We start from the raw sequence: 19,893 nt of genomic DNA on the forward strand, positions 1-19,893 counted from the left end.
GGTGTTACATGTTTAATATTTAAATTTATATATCGCCCTTCTCCTGAAGGACTCAGGGCAGTGAACAGCCATAGATAAAAAACATAGAATACAAAATTTAAAAACAATTTAAAATATATTAAGCAATTTGGCCCCACAGTTAAAATCCCCCATTTAAAATTAAAATTAAAATTACACCATTGGAGAGTTAGGCCAGCCCTGCTTGATGAAATAAAGTTTTGAGGGCCCGACGGAAAGTACGTAGATCCAGAAGCGTTCGTATCTCCGGGGGGAGCTCGTTCCAGAGGGCAGGTGCTCCCGCAGAGAAAGCTCTCCCCCTGGGGGCCGCCAGTCGACATTGTTTGGCCTACGGCACCCGGAGGAGCCCCTCTCTGTGGGAGCGTACTGGCCGGTGGGAGGCTCTTGGTGGCAGAAGGCGGTCTCATAAGTATCCAGGTCCTAAACCATGGAGCTGTCTAAAGGTGGTCACCAACACCTTGAATCGCACCCGGAGGACCACCGGGACACATGTTGTTTAAACCAGTTGCTGTCCCCATTTAATGTTTATTTAATGTTTTAAGTAGGGATGCAGTGGCTCAGTGGCTAAGACGCTGAGCTTGTCGGTCGAAAGTTCAGCAGTTCAAATCCCTAGTGCTGCATAACGGGGTGAGCTCCGGTTACTTGTCCCAGCTTCTGCCAACCTAGCAGTTCAAAAGCATGTAAAAAATGCAAGTAGAAAAATAGGGATCACCTTTGTTGGGAAGGTAACAGTGCTCCGTGCGTCTTTGGCGTTTAGTCATGCCAGCTACATGACCACGGAGACAGTGCTGGCTCTTCGGCTTTGAAACGGAGATGAGCACTGCCCCCTAGTGTCAGGAACAACTAGCACATATGCGCGAGGGGAACCTTTACCTTTACCTTTAATGTTTTAAAAAGTGTTTTGGTTTTATTTGTTTGGCATCTTTCGTCTTCTCTACCAAAGAGAAAGTAAACAAAGAAGAATGGAACGCTACCAAGGCAAGATATCCACTTATGTTTTTTTTTTCTTGCTTTCAAATCAGTCTTGATTCTTGGCAGCTACGTGGACAAATGCCAGGGGTTTTCTAGGCAGTATTTTCAGAAGCACCTTGTCTCCTGCTTCCTAGGGCTGTGAGGGTGTGACTGGCCCAAGGTCAGTCAGCTGGCTTTCATTTGGAAGGCAGGATTAGAGCTCAAAAGTCCTTGCTCTCAGTCCAGTGCCTTAACCACTAATGCAAAACTGGCTTGTATCTGCATTGATTGCAAAAGTATCCCCATGCATTAGACAGCCACATTTTTATTTTACTCGGGATACAAAACATCTGTTTGCAAAGAATGCTGATGTACACTTTTACGCTTCAACTGTTTGTTCTGAATATTGAATGCTGCCCGCAGTCAAAATGAATGCTGCAGTAAGATAGCCTTAGAAATCTAATAAATGAAATAAATTATTTTCCTTCTTCTGTAATGCTGATCTGTACCCCAGTTTTTGTTTTGACTTTGTCTACGCAACTGCAATAGATAAACTGTGTTATATTTTGACACACCCCACCCCCTTCTCTGTAAGCAGCAGCATACTCCATTGTTTACAAGCTAAAGATAATACTAAGTGGAACTCTGGGGATGAAATGCTGACCAAACACTATTTTCTAAAGTGGCACAGAACAAAAATAAAAGCTGAAAAACCTGCCAAATTGAAGTGGTCTGAAGTCTTCAGTGGGCAACGGAATTCCAGAGAGACATTTCCTAGCTAGCTAAAACGTGTGGAAATTAATTTTTATACTATTGTGTATATTTTATTCAAAAGTTTATGCACTGTTAACGAAAGATTAGCTGACACTGCTTTACACAGAATGATAAGAGCCAAGGTGGCACAGTGGTTAGAGTTAGGGTTACTGCAGGCTATTTCAGCTGACTGCCAGCTGCAGTTTAGCAGTTCAAATCTCACTGGCTCAAGGTTGATTCAGCCTTCCATCCTTCTGAGGTGGGTAAAATGAGGACCCAGATTGTTGGGACTGTAAACCGCTTAGAGAGGGCTGTAAAAGCACTATGAAGAAGTATATAAGTGCTATTGCTATGAGGAACTGTGTTTATGTGTGCTTCAAATCAGGGGTTCCTAATTTTTTTGCCACCACAGCTTTCTTAATGTACACACTTCCCCTAAAACAACAAATGCCAAAATGAACACATATGAACAATTAAAACACTATTATAGGATTTTGGGAAAGATGGGTTTATTTATATACTACTGAAACTCGTGTGTCTGATTGTAACTTTCAATTGGGCAAAATGGTGCATCACTGATCAACAGTTTTCAAATCAATATATCTCAAATGGGCTAACGCACCCCAAATCCAGGACCCATGACTCCTGTGGGATTGAAATTTGGCAAAACCTGTAACCACTTCAGTACTTCTGCACTGTCTCACCACCATGCACTGCATGCAGCCATGATCAGTCATAGTCAGGTGATGCTCCCTACCAGCTTCCTACAAGGAAAGTCAGTGGGGAAGCCAGCAGGAAGTCAAAAGTCACTCTCCCACTACATTTTTGCCTGCCTATGATTGTTGTTTCTCTGTTTAGTAGCGAAATATCTCTGAAATGATGACCGAATGGGTCACAGGTTGTCTAGTTCAGGGGTGAAATCTACTTACCTTCCTTACCGGTTCAGAAGCGCACATGCTGCAGACCTGTGCATGCACAAAACCTTCTGCACAGGCAAAAAACACATTACTTCCTGGTTAAAACCAGGAAGTAATGACACTTGGGTGGCTGGGTGGAGCTTTGCTCCACCATCGCTACCAGATTGCCGAACCACTGGCCAAGATCGCTACCGGATTGGGCGATCCAGTCTGATCCAGGAGCATTTCACCCCTGGTCTAGTTGTAACTAAAAGGTTCTTCACACTTCCTCTGTACATCTCACAATTGGGAAAACAGTACTTTAAATGACACATGGGGACCATATTCTGTTTCATTACAATTCTATCACAGCAGACAAGTTTCTTCAGAAGAAGACTGCTTCAATGCTGTCGGATCTGTGAGGCTTAAAGCTTTATAAGCTTTAGTAATTAATTAGGCAATATTTCTCAGAAATGGTTTCCATTGCTTTATTCTTCCAGAGCTGAGTGAGTGTCTGGCTCAAGATCATCCAGCTTTGTGCTTCAGGTGGGACTAGAACTTCCGCTTTCTTGGTTGCAAGTTTGGTGTTTTCATCACTATAACTCTTTTATGGACAAGTGCCAACAAGTGAAATTCTGTTTCCAACAACACAGTCAGGCAATGACCTTTGAACAACATGGACTGTATGTTCTGAAAGAGTCCCACTAGGCTTTCGCATTTTGTTTCTGAAGAACAGACCTGCAAAACTGCATCATAGTCCTGTCCTAAAAAAAGCCATGACTCATATTGCTGAAAGCTGTATGGTTTTGTAAAATTGACACAGGTTCAGTCTTCTACATGTGAATGACAAAGGGTGTTGGACACCAAACTGGGCCCAATAATCGATTGTAAAGAAAGCTTGGAGCTGGCCTTCCACTATCCACTACCTACTTTTGCCTGTGAACTAATCAATTAATTTTATATGACCCCCATCTCACAAATTATACATCTGAAGCTGGTCTACTCAAAATAGATTCCAAAGAGAATTCTGTTTTAACAGTGAGTAGTTCAGTTCACATAGTCCCCTACTTTTATTTACACAATGACCGGTCAGATCAACCCACAATCTCCTAGCAACTGTAATCAGGAAGGTCAACTCTCAAGAGGCATTCAAAGCTTCTAAGCTACACACACACACACACACACACACACACACACACACACACACATACACATTTATTCAGATTAAAAATCTAGGATGCAACAACTATTAAAATAACCAAGCACACCATCCAGCTCTAATTCGCTTTGGGTCTAAGGCTGGTTCATCCATCACAATAAGTCATGATTTGTTTAACAGCATTCTGAGGTAAAATCAAATAAATCATGGTATAGCACATAGACTGGGTAAATCAGAGCTAAGGCAGAATGGATATATGTCTTTTCGACAGCTGCCTTCATAGCAAATCATAATAGATGCCATTTTTCTTATCTGGAAACCAGTTGCGTAGTAATATGCTGTCACATCAACAACACATTGCACTATTACCATGGCTGTCATGGATATTGTAGTTCTAATATAGTCCAGCCCAGAGAGGGGTGGGGGGAAATGGTAAGGTAATCATTGTGCCAACTTTTCTTCAGATGTGTTGTGGACAGGGATGTCCCTATTCCCACAAGACCTCATCCCAGCTAATGTTAGGGCAGAAACCAGAGCATGCTTTGCCATATAGTTCAGCTCTCAGAATAGTAAATCTAACTGCTTTTAAAGCCAGTTCCCAATGAAAGTATGATTGAATGTTCCTCAGTTACTTCTTAATTAAAATTGCATGAGTAAAGCAATGATAAAACTCATTAATTTTCCTACTTGACTGTTTCTCTGATTGCTGTGCTGTCAAACAAGAGCTACCCCTCTTGGATACAGTCAACGGTGGATCCCAGAGCTCAGGATCTTTGTCCTAGAGTGCATTGTGGATGAAAACGAGACCAGCATTCAGCGATAGTGAGAAAGATCTTTATGTCCTGTTCAGATAAGAAAACCCACCAGAAATGGTCTTTTTGAACCATGGGATTCTCATTATGCTTTTATTGGAATCCATGAAGTGTAGGGAGAAGATGGAATATTTTTTTGCATTTTTGTCTACGTATGTCAACACTTGGGTGATTTCATAAAACAAGCTGAAGATGGAGAAGATACAATTACATTTTTTGAATCAATACAGTGCAGACATATCCTATGAAACCCACCTCCAAAGACTGGGTGACTCTCCATTGATGTCAATGGGCAGGAGAGCAGGGGAAGTTGCCAGGGGTGATTGTGACCTCCTCCTGCACTATGATGCTCAAGGACACTTCCTGGAGGTACCATGCATGGACTGAGCCCCTTGTTGCCAAGCTGCTTAGAAGCAAGACAGCAGTGGGGGCATCAACATCCGTAGCTGCTGTGCTAGTCTGGAAGGGACGTGAGCACCACTGAAAACGCCATGGTAAGTAGGGAAGTGCCCAAAGGCCCAGGAGGCTGGGTCAGGAAAAGAGAAACCTTCCTCCATTTGTCCTCTACCCTTGACTGTGCCTAAAGAGATGGAGTAGACAGGCTGTTAGAGAATCAGTCCAGGTGAAGAATGGAATATAGAGAGGTCTTACAGAACTAGAATGCTCATTGGATAACTCTTCCACAACTGGATTGCATTGCCCTTGTTACCAGCCTCAGAGACACCGGTCCAGCCTGTTAGCTAGGGATGATGGGAGACCAAGATTTCTGGAGGATGCTGTCTCGGAATGATGGGGCTAGAGAATTTGTTTACCTTGGTTGACATTTAGTTTAGTTTAGTTTAGTTTAGTTTAGTTTAGTTTAGTTTATTTGATTTGTATACCGCCCTACTCCCGAAGGACTCAGGGCGGTGAACAGCCAACAATAAAATACATAAATACACAAAATTTAAAAACCCGATAAAATCAAATTAAACTTTTTGGCCCAGACAAATTAAAATACCCCAATAATTTAAAAACAGATTAAAATTTACATATTTAAAAAGGGAAGAGATCAGGCCAAGCCCGCTTGATGGAATAAAAAGGTCTTCACAGCACGGCGGAAGGAGCGCAGATCCGGGATCCTCCGTATCTCCGGGGGGAGCTCATTCCAGATGGTAGGTGCCCCCACAGAGAAGGCTCTCCCCCTAGGGGCCGCCAGTCGACATTGTTTGGCTGACGGCACCCGGAGGAGTCCCTCTCTATGAGAGCGTACTGGCCGGTGGGAGGCTATTGGTGGTAGTAGGCGGTCCCGTAAATTTAGCTTCTGCTCAGCATGGAGATACACCGAAGAAAAGAAGGTAGTCCAAACAGCAGGTTTACATCACCAAAATAAGGATTTCAATTCAACACAAAGAACAATTTCTGAACATTTTAAACAGGGTTTAGATTTAGGTATGTCCAAACAGCAGGTATTCTGCACTGACAACATAATTCTTGTTTTTGTGTAATGGCACAAGACATATGACCTCGAATTGATTTTTCCTGGAAGCCTATGATTATGTTAGCTGGCATAAACTCGGGCATAAACCATGATTTTCAAATCCCAGGGACTGAATTTTACTGAAAATTCAAAAAGCAAAACATTGCATGCGTTATAGTTTAATATGTTGTGTGAATTGAACCAATTATGGCTTATTTAACTGAATTGCAGTTAAGCAAATCAAAGATAAGTATGGTATGTAAATTCGCTTATTTATGTTTTCAGGACCCATCACAATACAATCATTTCCAGCAATCAGTCATATGACATGTATTCACTTGTAGATTTGCTCAGCTCATGTGGCTGTATTTGGACACTAAATCCTTAACTAGCCTTCTCTAAGCTATGTGTGCAAGTGAAATTTAAGGGATTCCAGAGGAAGGGCGCAAAATCATGTGTTGTGTGTCATCTAAATGCTATATACTTTTTGTGTTGTGCAGCGTGAATGCATCTCTGTTCACGTTGGCCAGGCTGGAGTTCAGATTGGCAATGCATGCTGGGAACTCTTCTGCTTGGAGCATGGGATCCAGCCAGATGGCACCTTTGCTGAGAATAACAAATTCAATAATGATGACTCCTTTGCTACCTTCTTCAGAGAGACAGGCACTGGAAAGCATGTGCCACGGGCTATCATGGTGGACTTGGAGCAAACGGTAGTTGGTGAGTCAATCATTAAGAAACATGCCTTGCGTCAAATTCCATGACTTCCTGTGGACTAATATTATTGATTTCCCCCACTCCCTCGTACTTCAATAATGTGGCTTAATTTGATTTAGGAAATTGAATTATGTGTAATGTTATGCCATAGCGTGATTGTTTATTTGGAGCTCATCATGTTGCATAATCCCAGCCATTGTTGGTAAATTATGGTTTTAATAAATAAATAATAAATAACTTTATTGTCATTGTACAGTATACCCATACAACGAAATTCACTTAACACCCAGAGACCAGACCCAACACACATAACAATCCCCAAACACACTCCCACCCACCACAATTCTCCACCCCTAAACCACCCAAACATCCACACAACAGACCAAGTAATACTCTCCAACAGCTCACTGATGGTGGCCCTTTAGTTCATTGTTGAGTGCAATTATAGCTCTGGGATAAAAACTATTCAGAAAACGTGCGGTCCGAGTTTTAATTGTTCTGTATCTCCTGCCAGAAGGCAGCAGTCCAAAAAGATTGTAAGCAGGATGGGAAGAGTCTCTGAGAATGTTATGCAACTTTCTCAAACAGTGAGATTTGAAGATGTCGTCTAGGGCTGGTAGCTGGAGTCCGATGATATTCTGGGCAGTTTTAATGATTCTCTGTAGAGCTTTTTTGTCTGCTACAGAGCTGCTCCCATACCATGCAAGAATGCCATATGTCAGGACACTCTCAATGGTGCTGCGATTGTAGGACAGAAGTAGATGCTGAGATAGATTCATCTTCCTGAGCATTCTCAGGAAGTACAGCCTCTTCTGTGCTTTCTTTTTTTTTTTAATTTGATTTATATGCCTCCCTTCTCCGGAGACTCAGGGCGGCTTACAATGCGTTAAGCAATCTGTTAATCTTCACAAGCATGTTAGCATTCATAGTCCATGAGAGGTCCTCCGAGATATAAGTGCCCAGAAATTTAAAACTACCCACCCTCTCCACCTCCTCACCATTTATGTACAATGGTAGATGTACATCTCTCTTCCTCCTGAAGTCAATTATAGGCTAAGTGATGGAGGAACCCAACCAGTTGGGGATTCTTCAGATTAAATTATTCGGATAGTGATTTAGTGCAATGTGTGAACCAGGGATGGGATTCAAAATTTTTAGCAACTGGTTCTCTGCCTGGTTGCTGGGTGGGCATGGCCATGGTGGGCGTGGCCTATTCAGCCTCCTGCACCATGGTGGCGGAGGGGGGGCATTTTCACCCTCCCCAAGCTCCAGAGGTTTTCCTCAAGCCTCGGGGAGGGCAAAAATGGCCTCCCCCGAGCTCCAGAGACTGGAAACAGGCCGGTTTCAGAACTTCTGGAACTTCCGGGAGACCTGTTTTTCACCCTCCCCAGACTCCAGAGGCTTTTATTGAGCTTCCGGGATGGCAAAAAATGGCCTCCCCCAGGCTCCAGAGGCCCTCCGGAGGCCAGAAATGGGCCTGTTTCTGGACTTCTGGAACCTCCGGGAGACCCGTTTTTTGTCCTTCCAGAGCCTCCACATGGGCACTGCACTTACCTGGCATCCAAAATGGGCCACATGGAGACTCCTGGGAGGGGCAGGGCAGCCAGAACGGGGCGGCTGGGGCCAGCCAGTCCTTGCAACTACAGATGTAAAATTAGCATCCAGTTCAACTGAACCGGTACAGACCAGCCGAATCCCACCCCACGTGTGAACCCTGCCAACGAATCAAGAACAACATGTAGAGTTACTTCTGAGTAATTCCTTTATTGCTATACACCTACAGACAGAATCTTGCCAGACTAAAGCAATTATCTGTAATAACTATAGATATGCTCTGTGAATTGCTAAAGATTGAATTGCTAAATTCAATCTTTCTCTCTTGTTGCCTACCATGCTTTCCAAGCTCTGCTGTCTCTTTGCCCTCTGAGAAAGAGCCCTTCCCTCCTGCAACCTCTAATTACATTTCACCACATCCAAGTTTTTATCGATATAAATACTAACTTACAGTATATGGCTCCAGTAGATGGTTTTGTCATCATCTTTGAAACCCTAAATCCATAGGATCTAAAGTCACAGAACTACAGGAGGTTCTGACAGGTTCTGGAGAACCAGTAGCGGAAATTTTGAGTAGTTCGGAGAACTGGCAAATACCACCTCTGGCTGGCCCCAGAGAGGGGTGGGAATGGAGATTTTGCAGTATCCTTCCCCTGGAGTGGGCTAGGAATGGAGATTTTATTTATTTATTTATTTATTTATTAAATTTGTATACCGCCCTACTCCCGAAGGACTCAGGGCGGTGAACAGCCAAATAAAATACATATAATACAAATGTTAAAAAACCATTAAAATACAATTAAATAATTGGCCCGGAAAACGAAATTTAAAACACCCCAAATTCATAAGACAAATTTAAAATTTAGAAATTTTAAAAAGTTTAAAAAAGTTTAAAAGAGAGGTTAGGCCAGGCCGGCCTGCTGGAAAAGAAATGTTTTGATGGCACGGTGGAAAGCGCGCAAGTCCGGGATCCTCCGTATCTCCGGGGGGAGCTCGTTCCATATGGCGGGTGCTCCCACAGAGAAGGCTCTCCTCCTGGGGGCTGCAGTATCCTTCCCCTGCCACACCCATCAAGTCACACCACATCCACCAAGCCATGCCCACAGAACCGGTAGTAAAAAAAATTGGATTTCACCACTGCAGAACTACCACAACTTTCACGTTACAGGAAGTCCTCGATTTATGACCATAACGAAGCCTGGCATTTCAATTGTAAGCCGTGACAGTGAAAAGTCAAGGCACCCGCAAATTGCCAAGATGGTGGGCAGAACCCTAACCTAAAAGGGACAGGGTTTACATCACAAAATTCGGCCTGCCATCTTGATAATTTTGACCCTACTTGTGGATGGTGCTGGCACTATTTGTACTCTCACAAGGTTTTGCAGCAATTCTTCCAAATAATTTTTGAAACACACGTAATAGTACTACTGTGCAGTTCTGGTAGTCAATATATATTTCACCTTAGAGTACATTGTTCAAAATAGGTTATATTTTTGCACCTGGAAATATATGTTGGACCTTGGGAATCTCATAGAAAATTTTCCTCTTATACCCACAAAAGACAGCTATATTATATTCATCCATAGCTTATAGTCCTTGGGAAGTTAGTATTGTTATCTATGTTGAAATACATTTCTGGCTCCTAGATATGAATTTTTCAAATATATGCCTCTGATCCTCCAGGTCCTTTTTCTTTAGGACACCAAGTTTAAAAAAACATCTCTCTTAAAATTTACAGATGAAGTGCGGGCTGGCACCTACCGCCAGCTTTTCCATCCAGAACAGCTGATCACTGGCAAAGAAGATGCGGCTAATAACTATGCCCGTGGTCACTATACCATTGGTAAAGACAGGATTGAGTTGGCACTGGATCGCATTCGAAAACTGGTAAGGGGGAAAGAATTGGAAAATGACCCAAGGAAAGTGTTCAATTTCCTTAGAAGACAGTCGTGGCATTTCAGGGGTCAGCAACCCATGGCTCTGGATCCCTCTGCTGCGGCTCCTTGTCGCCGATCGGCTCCACAATTGATAGGGCTTTCGATTAGGGCAGGTAGAGGAAAAAGGACGCTGCGCTAGGAGGAGACTCTATGGTAGGGGAAACCAGACTTCTGGTCCACAGAGGAAAAAGGACGCCGTGCTAGGAAGAGACTCTATGGTGGGGGAACTGGACTTCCGGTCGGCTCCAGAATTGAACGGGGGGCTTCCGGTTAGGACCTTTGTGGCTCTTTTGAGTGTTTAAGGTTGCTGACTCCTGTGTTAGGGTAACCAGATACGGGCTGCAAAAATCAAAACAGCCATAATAGCAACAAAGAGGTCGCTTTTCTGCCTTTTTTGCGCTCCTCTGTGATTGTCCAAAATTTCATAGTCTCATCAAGATATAGTAAGATATACAAGATTTACTGACTTGTACACATTTGATTCCACCCAACCTCAATGGATGGAGGGAGTCTCTTTCCATCTAGCAACGTTTGCTAGATCGCTTTGTTTTCATTTCAGTCCTAGTAAATAGAATGCATCTGAATTAAAGTGAGATTATCAGACCTCTAGTGTGAAAAAGAGGACAGCTTCTCCTTGTCACGTTTGGCAAGTGAATAGAAACATACCTCCAGGATTTCCACTGACGTAGACCTATTGAAATTAGTCAATATGCAATACACGAGTTCTTCAAGAGCACTGCTTTAGAATTCAGTCGGGGAATCCAAAAATGCAAAAAAAAAAAATAATAATATCGGTATAGAAAATAAGTATCTAAATTGTGATGTTATTTTTAGGCTGACACCTGCTCAGGGCTGCAGGGATTCCTGATTTTCCACAGTTTTGGAGGAGGCACAGGCTCAGGTTTCACGTCTTTGTTGATGGAACACTTGTCCATGGATTACGGCAAGAAGTCCAAACTGGAGTTTGCTATCTATCCAGCCCCTCAAGTGTCCACAGCAGTGGTGGAGCCCTACAATTCTATCCTGACCACCCATACCACCTTGGAACACTCTGACTGTGCCTTCATGGTGGACAATGAGGCCATCTATGACATCTGCCGTCGTAATTTGGACATTGAGCGCCCCACGTACACCAACCTGAACCGTCTCATCAGCCAGATTGTCTCCTCCATCACTGCCTCCTTGCGCTTCGATGGTGCCCTCAATGTGGACCTGACTGAATTCCAGACCAACCTGGTGCCCTACCCTCGCATCCACTTCCCTTTGGTGACCTATGCACCCATCATCTCCTCTGAGAAGGCTTACCATGAGCAGCTCTCCGTGGCCGAGATCACCAGCTCCTGTTTTGAGACCAACAATCAGATGGTCAAATGTGACCCCCGTCATGGCAAGTACATGGCGTGCTGCATGCTCTACCGTGGAGATGTGGTGCCCAAAGACGTCAATGTCGCAATCGCTGCTATCAAGACTAAAAGGACAATCCAGTTTGTGGACTGGTGTCCAACTGGCTTCAAGGTGAGGAGCAAATAAAAGCTGCCAGGATATCTTAACTACTAGTAGGCAGTGGTGGGATTCAACTGGTTCGCACCACTTCGGCTGAACCAGTTGTTAAATTGCTGGCTGGGCCCGCCCCACCCATTCCAGAAGTCCCCAAGTGCCCAGTTGGGGCTCCCAGGTAAGTACAGGGAGGCCTACTAGGTCCAAAATGGGGCACCTCCCACGGTCCATTTTTGCTTCCAGGGGGGTGCAGGAGGCTGAGTGCTGCCTATCACACACCCCTGGTCACACCCACTATAGCCACGCCTACCCAGCCAGTCATTAGGGCAGAGAACCGGTTGTTAAATTATTTGAATCCCACCACTGCTAGTAGATAGAAGTAGCAATAGAAATAAGAGTAGATGAGAGCTGAGAACTGCTGGCTCTGATTTTGGGCCAGAGGGTTTATTTATTTAATAAATTGATTTATTAAATTTATGTGCTCCTTATGGATGCTTCTCATCTAAGACGAGACTGCTTTTCTGTTTTGTTTTGCTTTTTTCTTCTTTCCCTCCCCCACCAGGTTGGCATTAATTACCAGCCCCCTACCGTGACTCCTGGAGGAGATCTTGCCCAGGTAGAACGTGCCGTTTGCATGCTTAGCAACACCACGGCCATTGCTGAAGCCTGGGCACGGCTGAACCACAAATTTGACCTCATGTTTGCAAAGAGAGCGTTTGTACATTGGTATGTTGGCGAAGGCATGGAAGAAGGAGAGTTTGTAGAAGCTCGAGAGGATTTGTCCGCATTGGAGAAAGATTATGAGGAAGTGGCCACTGATTCCTTTGATTCGGTTCTTGGCAGCGAGGAAATTTAACAGTTTGCTCCTCTCTCTGCACTAACTTGTCTCTGCTCTAATTTTCTTTAAAGAAGAAACATTTGTAGACCTCTAAGAAGAAGACTTGTTATGTGGGTGGCTAGAGCATGATTCATGCCGACAAAGATTTATTGGTTGGGGGGGTTCATCTTATGTGATATCAACCAGATCTGGCTAAAACAAAAACGAAATGCACATGTGCAGTCTATACCTCACTCAATAGTAGTAACTGTGAGAGGGATCTTGGAGTCCTAGTGGACAATCATTTAGATATGAGCCAGCAGTGTGCAGCAGCCGCCAAAAAAGCCAACACTGTTCTAGGATGCATAAACAGAAGGATAGAATCAAGATCACGTGAAGTGTTAATACCACTTTATAATGCCTTGGTAAGGCCACACTTGGAATATTGCATTCAGTTTTGGTCGCCACGATGTAAAAAAGATGTGGAGACCTTAGAAAGAGTGCAGAGAAGAGCAACAAAGATGATTAGGGGACTGGAGGCTAAAACATATAAAGAACAGTTGCTGGAACTGGGTATGTCTAGTTTGATGAAAAGAAGGACTAGGGGTGACAGGATAGCAGTGTTCCAATATCTCAGGGGTTGCCACAAAGAAGAGGGAGTCAAGCTATTCTCCAAAGCACCTGAGGGCAGGACAAGAAGCAATGGGTGGAAACTAATCAAGGAGAGAAGCAAGTTAGAACTAAGGAGAAATTTCCTGACAGTTAGAACAATTAAGATAATCAGTGGAACAACTTGCCTCCAGAAATTGTGAATGCTCCAACACTCAAAGTTTTAAAGAAGAGATTGCATAACCATTTGTCTGAAGTGATGTAGGGTTTCCTGCCTAAGCAGGGGGTTGGACTAGAAGACCTCTAAGGTCCCTTCCAACTCTGTTATTCTATTCTAAATAAGAACTAAGTGAAAATTAACGAAGAAACCCTCCTCCTGTAGCAAGCTAGAGAACTAGCCAGGATATTTCTTTTAGAAGTAATGACCGTAATGTAGCCTGCCCATTAACTCCTGAGGGTTGTAAAGGGATTCAGTCGCAACCCTTTTTGCCGTGGTCATTAAGCAAACACAAAGGTTAAGTGAACCAATGGTTTGCTCTAGGCGTGGGTTTGCTAAAAACCAGAAGTAAATACCAGCTTTCAGCAAAATCTTCATTAAACATGGTCATCTGATCACAAGATGCTGCGAACGGCTGTAAATGAAGCCCAGCTGCCAAGCACTTGAAATGTGGTCATAGGAACATGGGGTGAATGTTGGAACTTTGAATGTTAGGTAGGTGTATTGGAACTTCAAACAGTAGCTAAGCGAATGGTCATAAATAAAGGACGATCTGTAGAATAAATAAATAACTTTATTGTCATTGTACGTGTATACACAGTATACCCATACAACGAAATTCACTTAACACCCAGAGACCAGACCCAACACACATAACAATCCCCAAACACACTCCCACCCCACCCACCCCTAAACCATCCAAACATCCACACAACAGACCAAGTAATACTGTCCAGCAGCTCACTGATGGTGGCCCTTTAGTTTTTATTTTATTTATTTATTATCATATTTATATACCGCCCTACTCCCAGGGGACTCAGGGCGGTGAACAGCCAAGATAAAAATACAAATAACATACAAAAGTTAAAAGCTATTAAAAATAGATTAAATAATTTGGGCTCAAAAACAAATTTAAAAACATCCAATTTATATAAAACATTTAAAACCCAATTTAAAAGGGAGAGTTAGGTCAGACCAGCCTGTTGGAATAAAAACGTTTTTAGGGCGCAGCAGAAAGTGCGTAAATCTTGGATCCTCCGTATCTCCGGGGGAGCTCGTTCCAGATGGCAGGTGCCCCCACAGAGAAGGCTCTCCCCCTGGGGGCCGCCAATCGACATTGTTTGGCCGAGGAGTTCATTGTTGAGTGCAATTATAGCTCTGGGATAAAAACTATTCTGAAAATGTGTGGTCCGAGTTTTAATTATTCTGTATCTTCTGCCAGAAGGCAACAGTCCAAAAAGTTTGTTAAATCATGATGGATGCAGTGGTGGATTTCAATTTTTTTTACTACCGGTTCTATGGGCGTGGCTTGGTGGGTGTGGCTTGGTGGCCGTGGCAGAGGAAGGATACTGTAAAATCTCCATTCCCACCCCACTCCAGGGGAAGGTTACTACAAAATCCCCATTTCCTCCCGATCAGCTGGGACTCGGGAGGCAGAGAACAGATGGGGGCGGGGCCAGTCAGAGGTGGTATTTACTGGTTCTCCGAACTACTCAAAATTTCCGCTACTGGTTCTCCAGAACTGTTCAGAACCTGCTGAAACCCACCTCTGAATGGATGCCATCCCATATCATCTGAGGCCTCAAGCAAGCATGACTTACTTCAATGCATGACTCCAACTTGGAGCTCTTGTGGAAAATTTCCTAGCAGCTTCTTCCCCGTTTTGGAGAACAAGGACATCTGTTCTTGCTGAGAATTAAGGCCCAGGAACTGGATCTGACTGGTGGGTCTTCTTGGGAAATAAAAAAAATCTTTCCAGTACAGTCTTAAATGAACGACAGACATTTGGTCACGTAACACAAAATCATTAACAATTTTATTTCATGAGGACCATTCAATTAAGACAATTAAGACACTGAGCCTGAATGCCTGTGATTGATTAATTAATTAATTAATATAAGGGGTCAGGGTGTCAAACTTGCGGCCCGTGGGCCGGATGCATCACGTGTTGGCCCCGCCCCTCACCCAGTTTAGCGAAGGGGGTAAAAGTCCCAATTTGTCACGTGACGCCGCCATGACAACAAGAGTTTGACACCCCTGCTCTAGGTTAACATGCTGGCTGGAGAATTCGGAGGGTTGAAGTCTACACATCTTAAAGTTGCAGAGGTTGGGAAACCCTGTGCCAGTTGTTGCTAAACTTCAACTCCCAGCAGTCTTGGATCAACAAGTCTAACGATAAGAGGAAATAGTATGCTGCTAAGTCAGAAACTTACTCAGCTAATATCTATTGCAAAGCAATGAAATATTTCTTTTATTTCATTCACATTGCCTTTAGGATAAAACATATAGCACTGGGCTTAACCAAGAGAACATCTATACAAATTGGCTAAACATATTGTAAGCAAATTAGGTCATGTAAGACCTGTCCAGAGTAAAGTCTGTGGGTAAGAGTTGGGGAAACCTGGCCTTCCTGGTATTGCTTAATTACACTTTTCATCTCCCTCCACATGAGACATGGTAACTAATGTTACTTGGAATTGTACAAGTAGTCCTCAACTTATACTGTAACTGTCCATTTAGTGACTTTTCAATCAGAGATGGTATTCAGCCGGTTCGGACTAATTCACCCGAACCGGTAGTGGAAATCCACCCACCCATCCCGGCTCTATGCGATCCTATTTAGGCATGCTTATGAGGCCAGACGCATGCGTGGAAGGCATTCGAGCGAGCAAAGTGCGTGCACATGCATGGACGAGGCACGTGTGAGTGAAGCAACCGCGTGCGTGCGCTCACATTTGCAAACCGGTAGGGAAAGTAAGTGAATACCACCGCCGCTTTCAAAGTTACAACAGCATTGGAAAAAGTGACTTATGACCGTTTTTATGAGCGCTGCAGCTTCCCCATGGTCACCTGATCAAAATTCAGACGTTTGGCAATTGGTTGATATTTATGACGGCTGCAGTGTCCCGGGGTCATGTGATCACATTTTGCCACCTTCTGACAAGCAAAGTCAATGGAGAAGCCAGATTCACTTAACAACCATGTTACTAACTTAACTGCAGTGATTCACTTAACAACTCAGGCAAGAAAGGCCATAACATAAGGCAAAACTCACTTAACAACAGTCTCGTTTAGCAACAGAAATTTTGGGGTCAATTGTGGTTGTACGTCGAGGACTACCTGTAGTTCAGAGGCACCAAAAAGTCACCAATTTTCTGCACCTTTAATGGGTCTTACATAAGAAACCCTGATGTTGGGCTGATCCGTACAGATTAATGTTTTTCAACCTTGGCCACTTTTAAGACATATGGACTTCAACTTCTAGAATTCTATATATCTTAAAATGACAAAGGTTGAGAAATAGTGGTTCATCTGCCTGAACTTTTTTACTCACTACTTTTTGTGAAATAGAAACCAATACTTAAAATGTATGTCCATGTTAGTCAAGGAATGAATAGAGCAGCCTACATGCAATCTCAAATTGTGCCATTATGAGGAGATACTACCAGTTCTTCTGTTAAAATGACAACAAATGGGTTGGCTGACTGGGGAATTATGGGAGTTGAAGTCCACATGTTGAAGTTGCCAAGGTTGAGAAACTGAACTACAGATACAATGCAAGAGACATACTGATTGGGATTGTACATTGTACTAAACCATAGGCTGTTTAACTATGATTTATAGAATAAACTACAATTGGATAGGTAAACAGATAACAGATTAACAGAGTTGGAAGGGACCTTATAGGTCAGTGGTGGTTAACCTTTTTGGTGCCAAGTGCCCAAAGTGAGTGCGCAGACGTGCTAATGCATGCGTACATGCCAGAAACCCCAAAATGCAGTGCGAACGCCCCACACATGTGGCCCCCTGCGCATGTGTACACGTCCCCCCATGCATGCACCCCCCTTCACCCTGTTTTGGCTTCCAGGTTGGTGCAGGAGGCTTTCCAGACCCAAAATGGGGCATGGTTCCCGTTTTGGGCCTGGAAAGCTTCCTGCACCAACCTGCAACTCCTGCGCATGCATGTTTGCGTCCCCGGCATGACCCGAAGACCAACTGGCCAGTGGGAGGCATGCACGCATGCACGGTGGAGCTGGGCTGGGGCGACCGCTGGCATGCCCGCAGAGAGGGCTCTGCATGCCACCTGTGGCACGTGTGCCATAGGTTTGCCATCACAGTTATAGGTCATCTAGTCCAACCCTCCGCTCAAGCAGGAGACCCTACACCATTTCTGACAAATGGCAGTCCAATCTTTTCTTGAAAGTCTCAAGTGTTGAAAGCTCCCACCACTTCTATTGGTTGATTATTCTCACTGTCAGATAGTTCCTCCTCATTTCTAGGTTGAATCTCTCCTTGATCAGTTTACATCCATTGTTCCTTGTCTGGCCTTCAGGTGCTTTGGAAAACAGCTTGACCCACCTCCTCTCTGTGGCAGCCCCTCAAGTATTGGAAGACTTCAAGAAGGTTCATGAGAACCCAAGAGTCTTATAAAAGTTTGGTAGATCAGACCAAACTACTTCTGACAACTCTGAATTGTACTCATGTTCTTCCAGATGGTGGAAGATAACTACAATGGTAAACTACATTGTATGCAATTACAATTCCCAACAGCTTTCAAGAACCGGTCAAGAACCTGATTTAAACTGTTCTCCAAATTGATGGTACTATTTGAATTGAACTAGTTATGCATTTCTTTTCAGAGTTGGTTGAATGTACAGATCTTAGAATAGAATAGAATAACAGAGTTGGAAGGGACCTTGGAAGTCTTCTAATCCAACCCCCTGCCCAGGCAGGAAACCCTACACCACTTTAGACAAATGGTTATCCAACATCTTCTTAAAAATTTCCAGTGTTGGGATGTATGTCTTCTGTACTGAAACATCAATGGATCAACCCAAACACAGTATACAGAGTATACAGAGAAGAATTAGGTTTACAATCCTTACTTCAGGCTGCTATAGTTCACATTGCAAAGAGAAGCTCACTTAAGTAAATGTTTTTCATAGGAAAAAAAATGTGCAGGTTCTTTGATTCAAAATGGTTGTGAACACATAAAACAGGGCTCTGTCATAAAACCATCTGTTAAATCTTGGAGTCAATTGGAAGTAGTTTCCAGGCTACCCCCATAAAGCTGGAAAAAGCAGTTGTTGCTTTAACCATTTGGTTATCTGCCCCAAACCAAAAAGTAATTTCCTCTTCTAAGTTAATCTCTCACAGGGAGTCTTGAGCAAGATTTAATTAGAAGAAGGAAATGGGTTATAAGATTTCCAGTAACTGAACTATTTCCCATCGACAACAGAGGTGGGTTTCAGCAGATTCTGACCAGTTCTGGAGAACCAGTAGCAGAAATTTTGAACTGGCAAATACCACCTCTGACTGGCCGCGCCCCCATCTATTCTCTGCCTCCAGCTGATTGGGAGGAAATGGAGATTTTACAGTACCCTTCCCCTGCCATGCCCACCAAGCCACGCCCACCAAGACATGCCATGCCCACCAAGCCACGCCCACTGAACCGGTAGTAATTTTTTTTGAAACCCACCACTGATCAACAATCAATATACTCCCAACATACATTTGAGTATTTTGTTGCTAGGTTTCTTTTTTTAGTGCCTTTCTGTAACCAATTAATTGAGGGGGCTCTTCATTAATAATCACAGAGCTTGCCAGTGTTTGTTTACAAAACCGTTGCTGAATCCTTGTTAATCCGGGTGCCAACCCTTACATCAGCTCTAGTTTGTCAACAAGAGGAATGAAGAAAATCTACTCCTTTTGTAATTTTTTAATGCCATGCATGATTTTGTAATTCATAATTGAATTTTGAATCATATAATTTATAACTGGTTCTGCAACCCAACAAGACAGACACAGACTTCAGAGGATAATTGGAACTGCAGAAAAAACAATTGCTACCAACCTGCCTTCCATTGAGGACCTGTATACTACCCGAGTCAAAAAGAGGGCTGTGAAAATATTTACGGACCCCTCACATCCTGGACATAAACTGTTTCAACTCCTACCCTTAAAACGACACTATAGAGCACTGCAGACCAGAACAACTAGACACAAGAACAGTTTTTCTCCGAACTGCCATCACTCTGTTAAACAAATAATTCCCTCAACACTATCAAACTAGTTACTAAGTCTGCACTACTATTAATCTTCTCATCGTTCCTATCACCCATCTCCCCCCACTTATGACTGTATGACTGTAAACTTGTTGCTGATATCTTTAAGACAAGGGTGAAATGCTTCTGGTTCGGACCAGATCGCCTGATCCAGTAGCGATGAAGGCGGGTGGTTCAGAGAACCGGTAGCAAAAATCCCTGCCTCCCCCCCCCCAATTGCCCAGCTGAGCCGTGCAATCATCAGAGGCTTTTTTTTTATTTTTAAAAGCATTTTTCTACAACCACTTTGGCCGAAAAAATGCTTTTAAAAGTAAAAAAAAAAAAAAAAAAGCCTCTGATGATCGCGCAGCTCAGCTGGGATCATCAGAGGCTTTAAAAAAAAAAAAGAAACCCTCTGCCGATCAGGCAAGTCAGCTGGGATTGTCAGAGGCT

General features: G+C 43.5%; 1 protein-coding gene across 1 annotated transcript; it reads left to right on the forward strand.

Annotated features, from left to right (window-relative positions):
* The first annotated feature begins 6,725 nt into the window (after positions 1-6,725).
* On the forward strand, positions 6,726-12,609 carry LOC139318973 (tubulin alpha-8 chain-like). Its single transcript, XM_070946587.1, has 4 exons — positions 6,726-6,768; positions 10,058-10,206; positions 11,091-11,771; positions 12,316-12,609. Exons 1-4 carry the CDS (start codon positions 6,741-6,743, stop codon positions 12,607-12,609), a joined length of 1,152 nt encoding a protein of 383 aa, XP_070802688.1. The 5' UTR covers positions 6,726-6,740.
* Positions 12,610-19,893: the final 7,284 nt, after the last annotated feature.

Source organism: Pituophis catenifer, unplaced genomic scaffold (assembly GCF_029215685.1).
Source record: "Pituophis catenifer annectens isolate HBS135680 unplaced genomic scaffold, rPitCat1.0.hap2 SCAF_7, whole genome shotgun sequence".
NCBI classification, from domain to species: Eukaryota; Metazoa; Chordata; class Lepidosauria; order Squamata; family Colubridae; genus Pituophis; species Pituophis catenifer.

Bases quoted from the DNA above. Each gene is read 5' to 3' on its own strand.
- LOC139318973 (XM_070946587.1), top strand. From the start codon at position 6,741: ATGGTGGACTTGGAGCAAACGGTAGTTG. The intron at 10,207-11,090 runs GTAAGGGGGAAA...TGTTATTTTTAG, and splicing joins TGGATCGCATTCGAAAACTG to GCTGACACCTGCTCAGGGCT. The intron at 11,772-12,315 runs GTGAGGAGCAAA...CTCCCCCACCAG, and splicing joins GGTGTCCAACTGGCTTCAAG to GTTGGCATTAATTACCAGCC.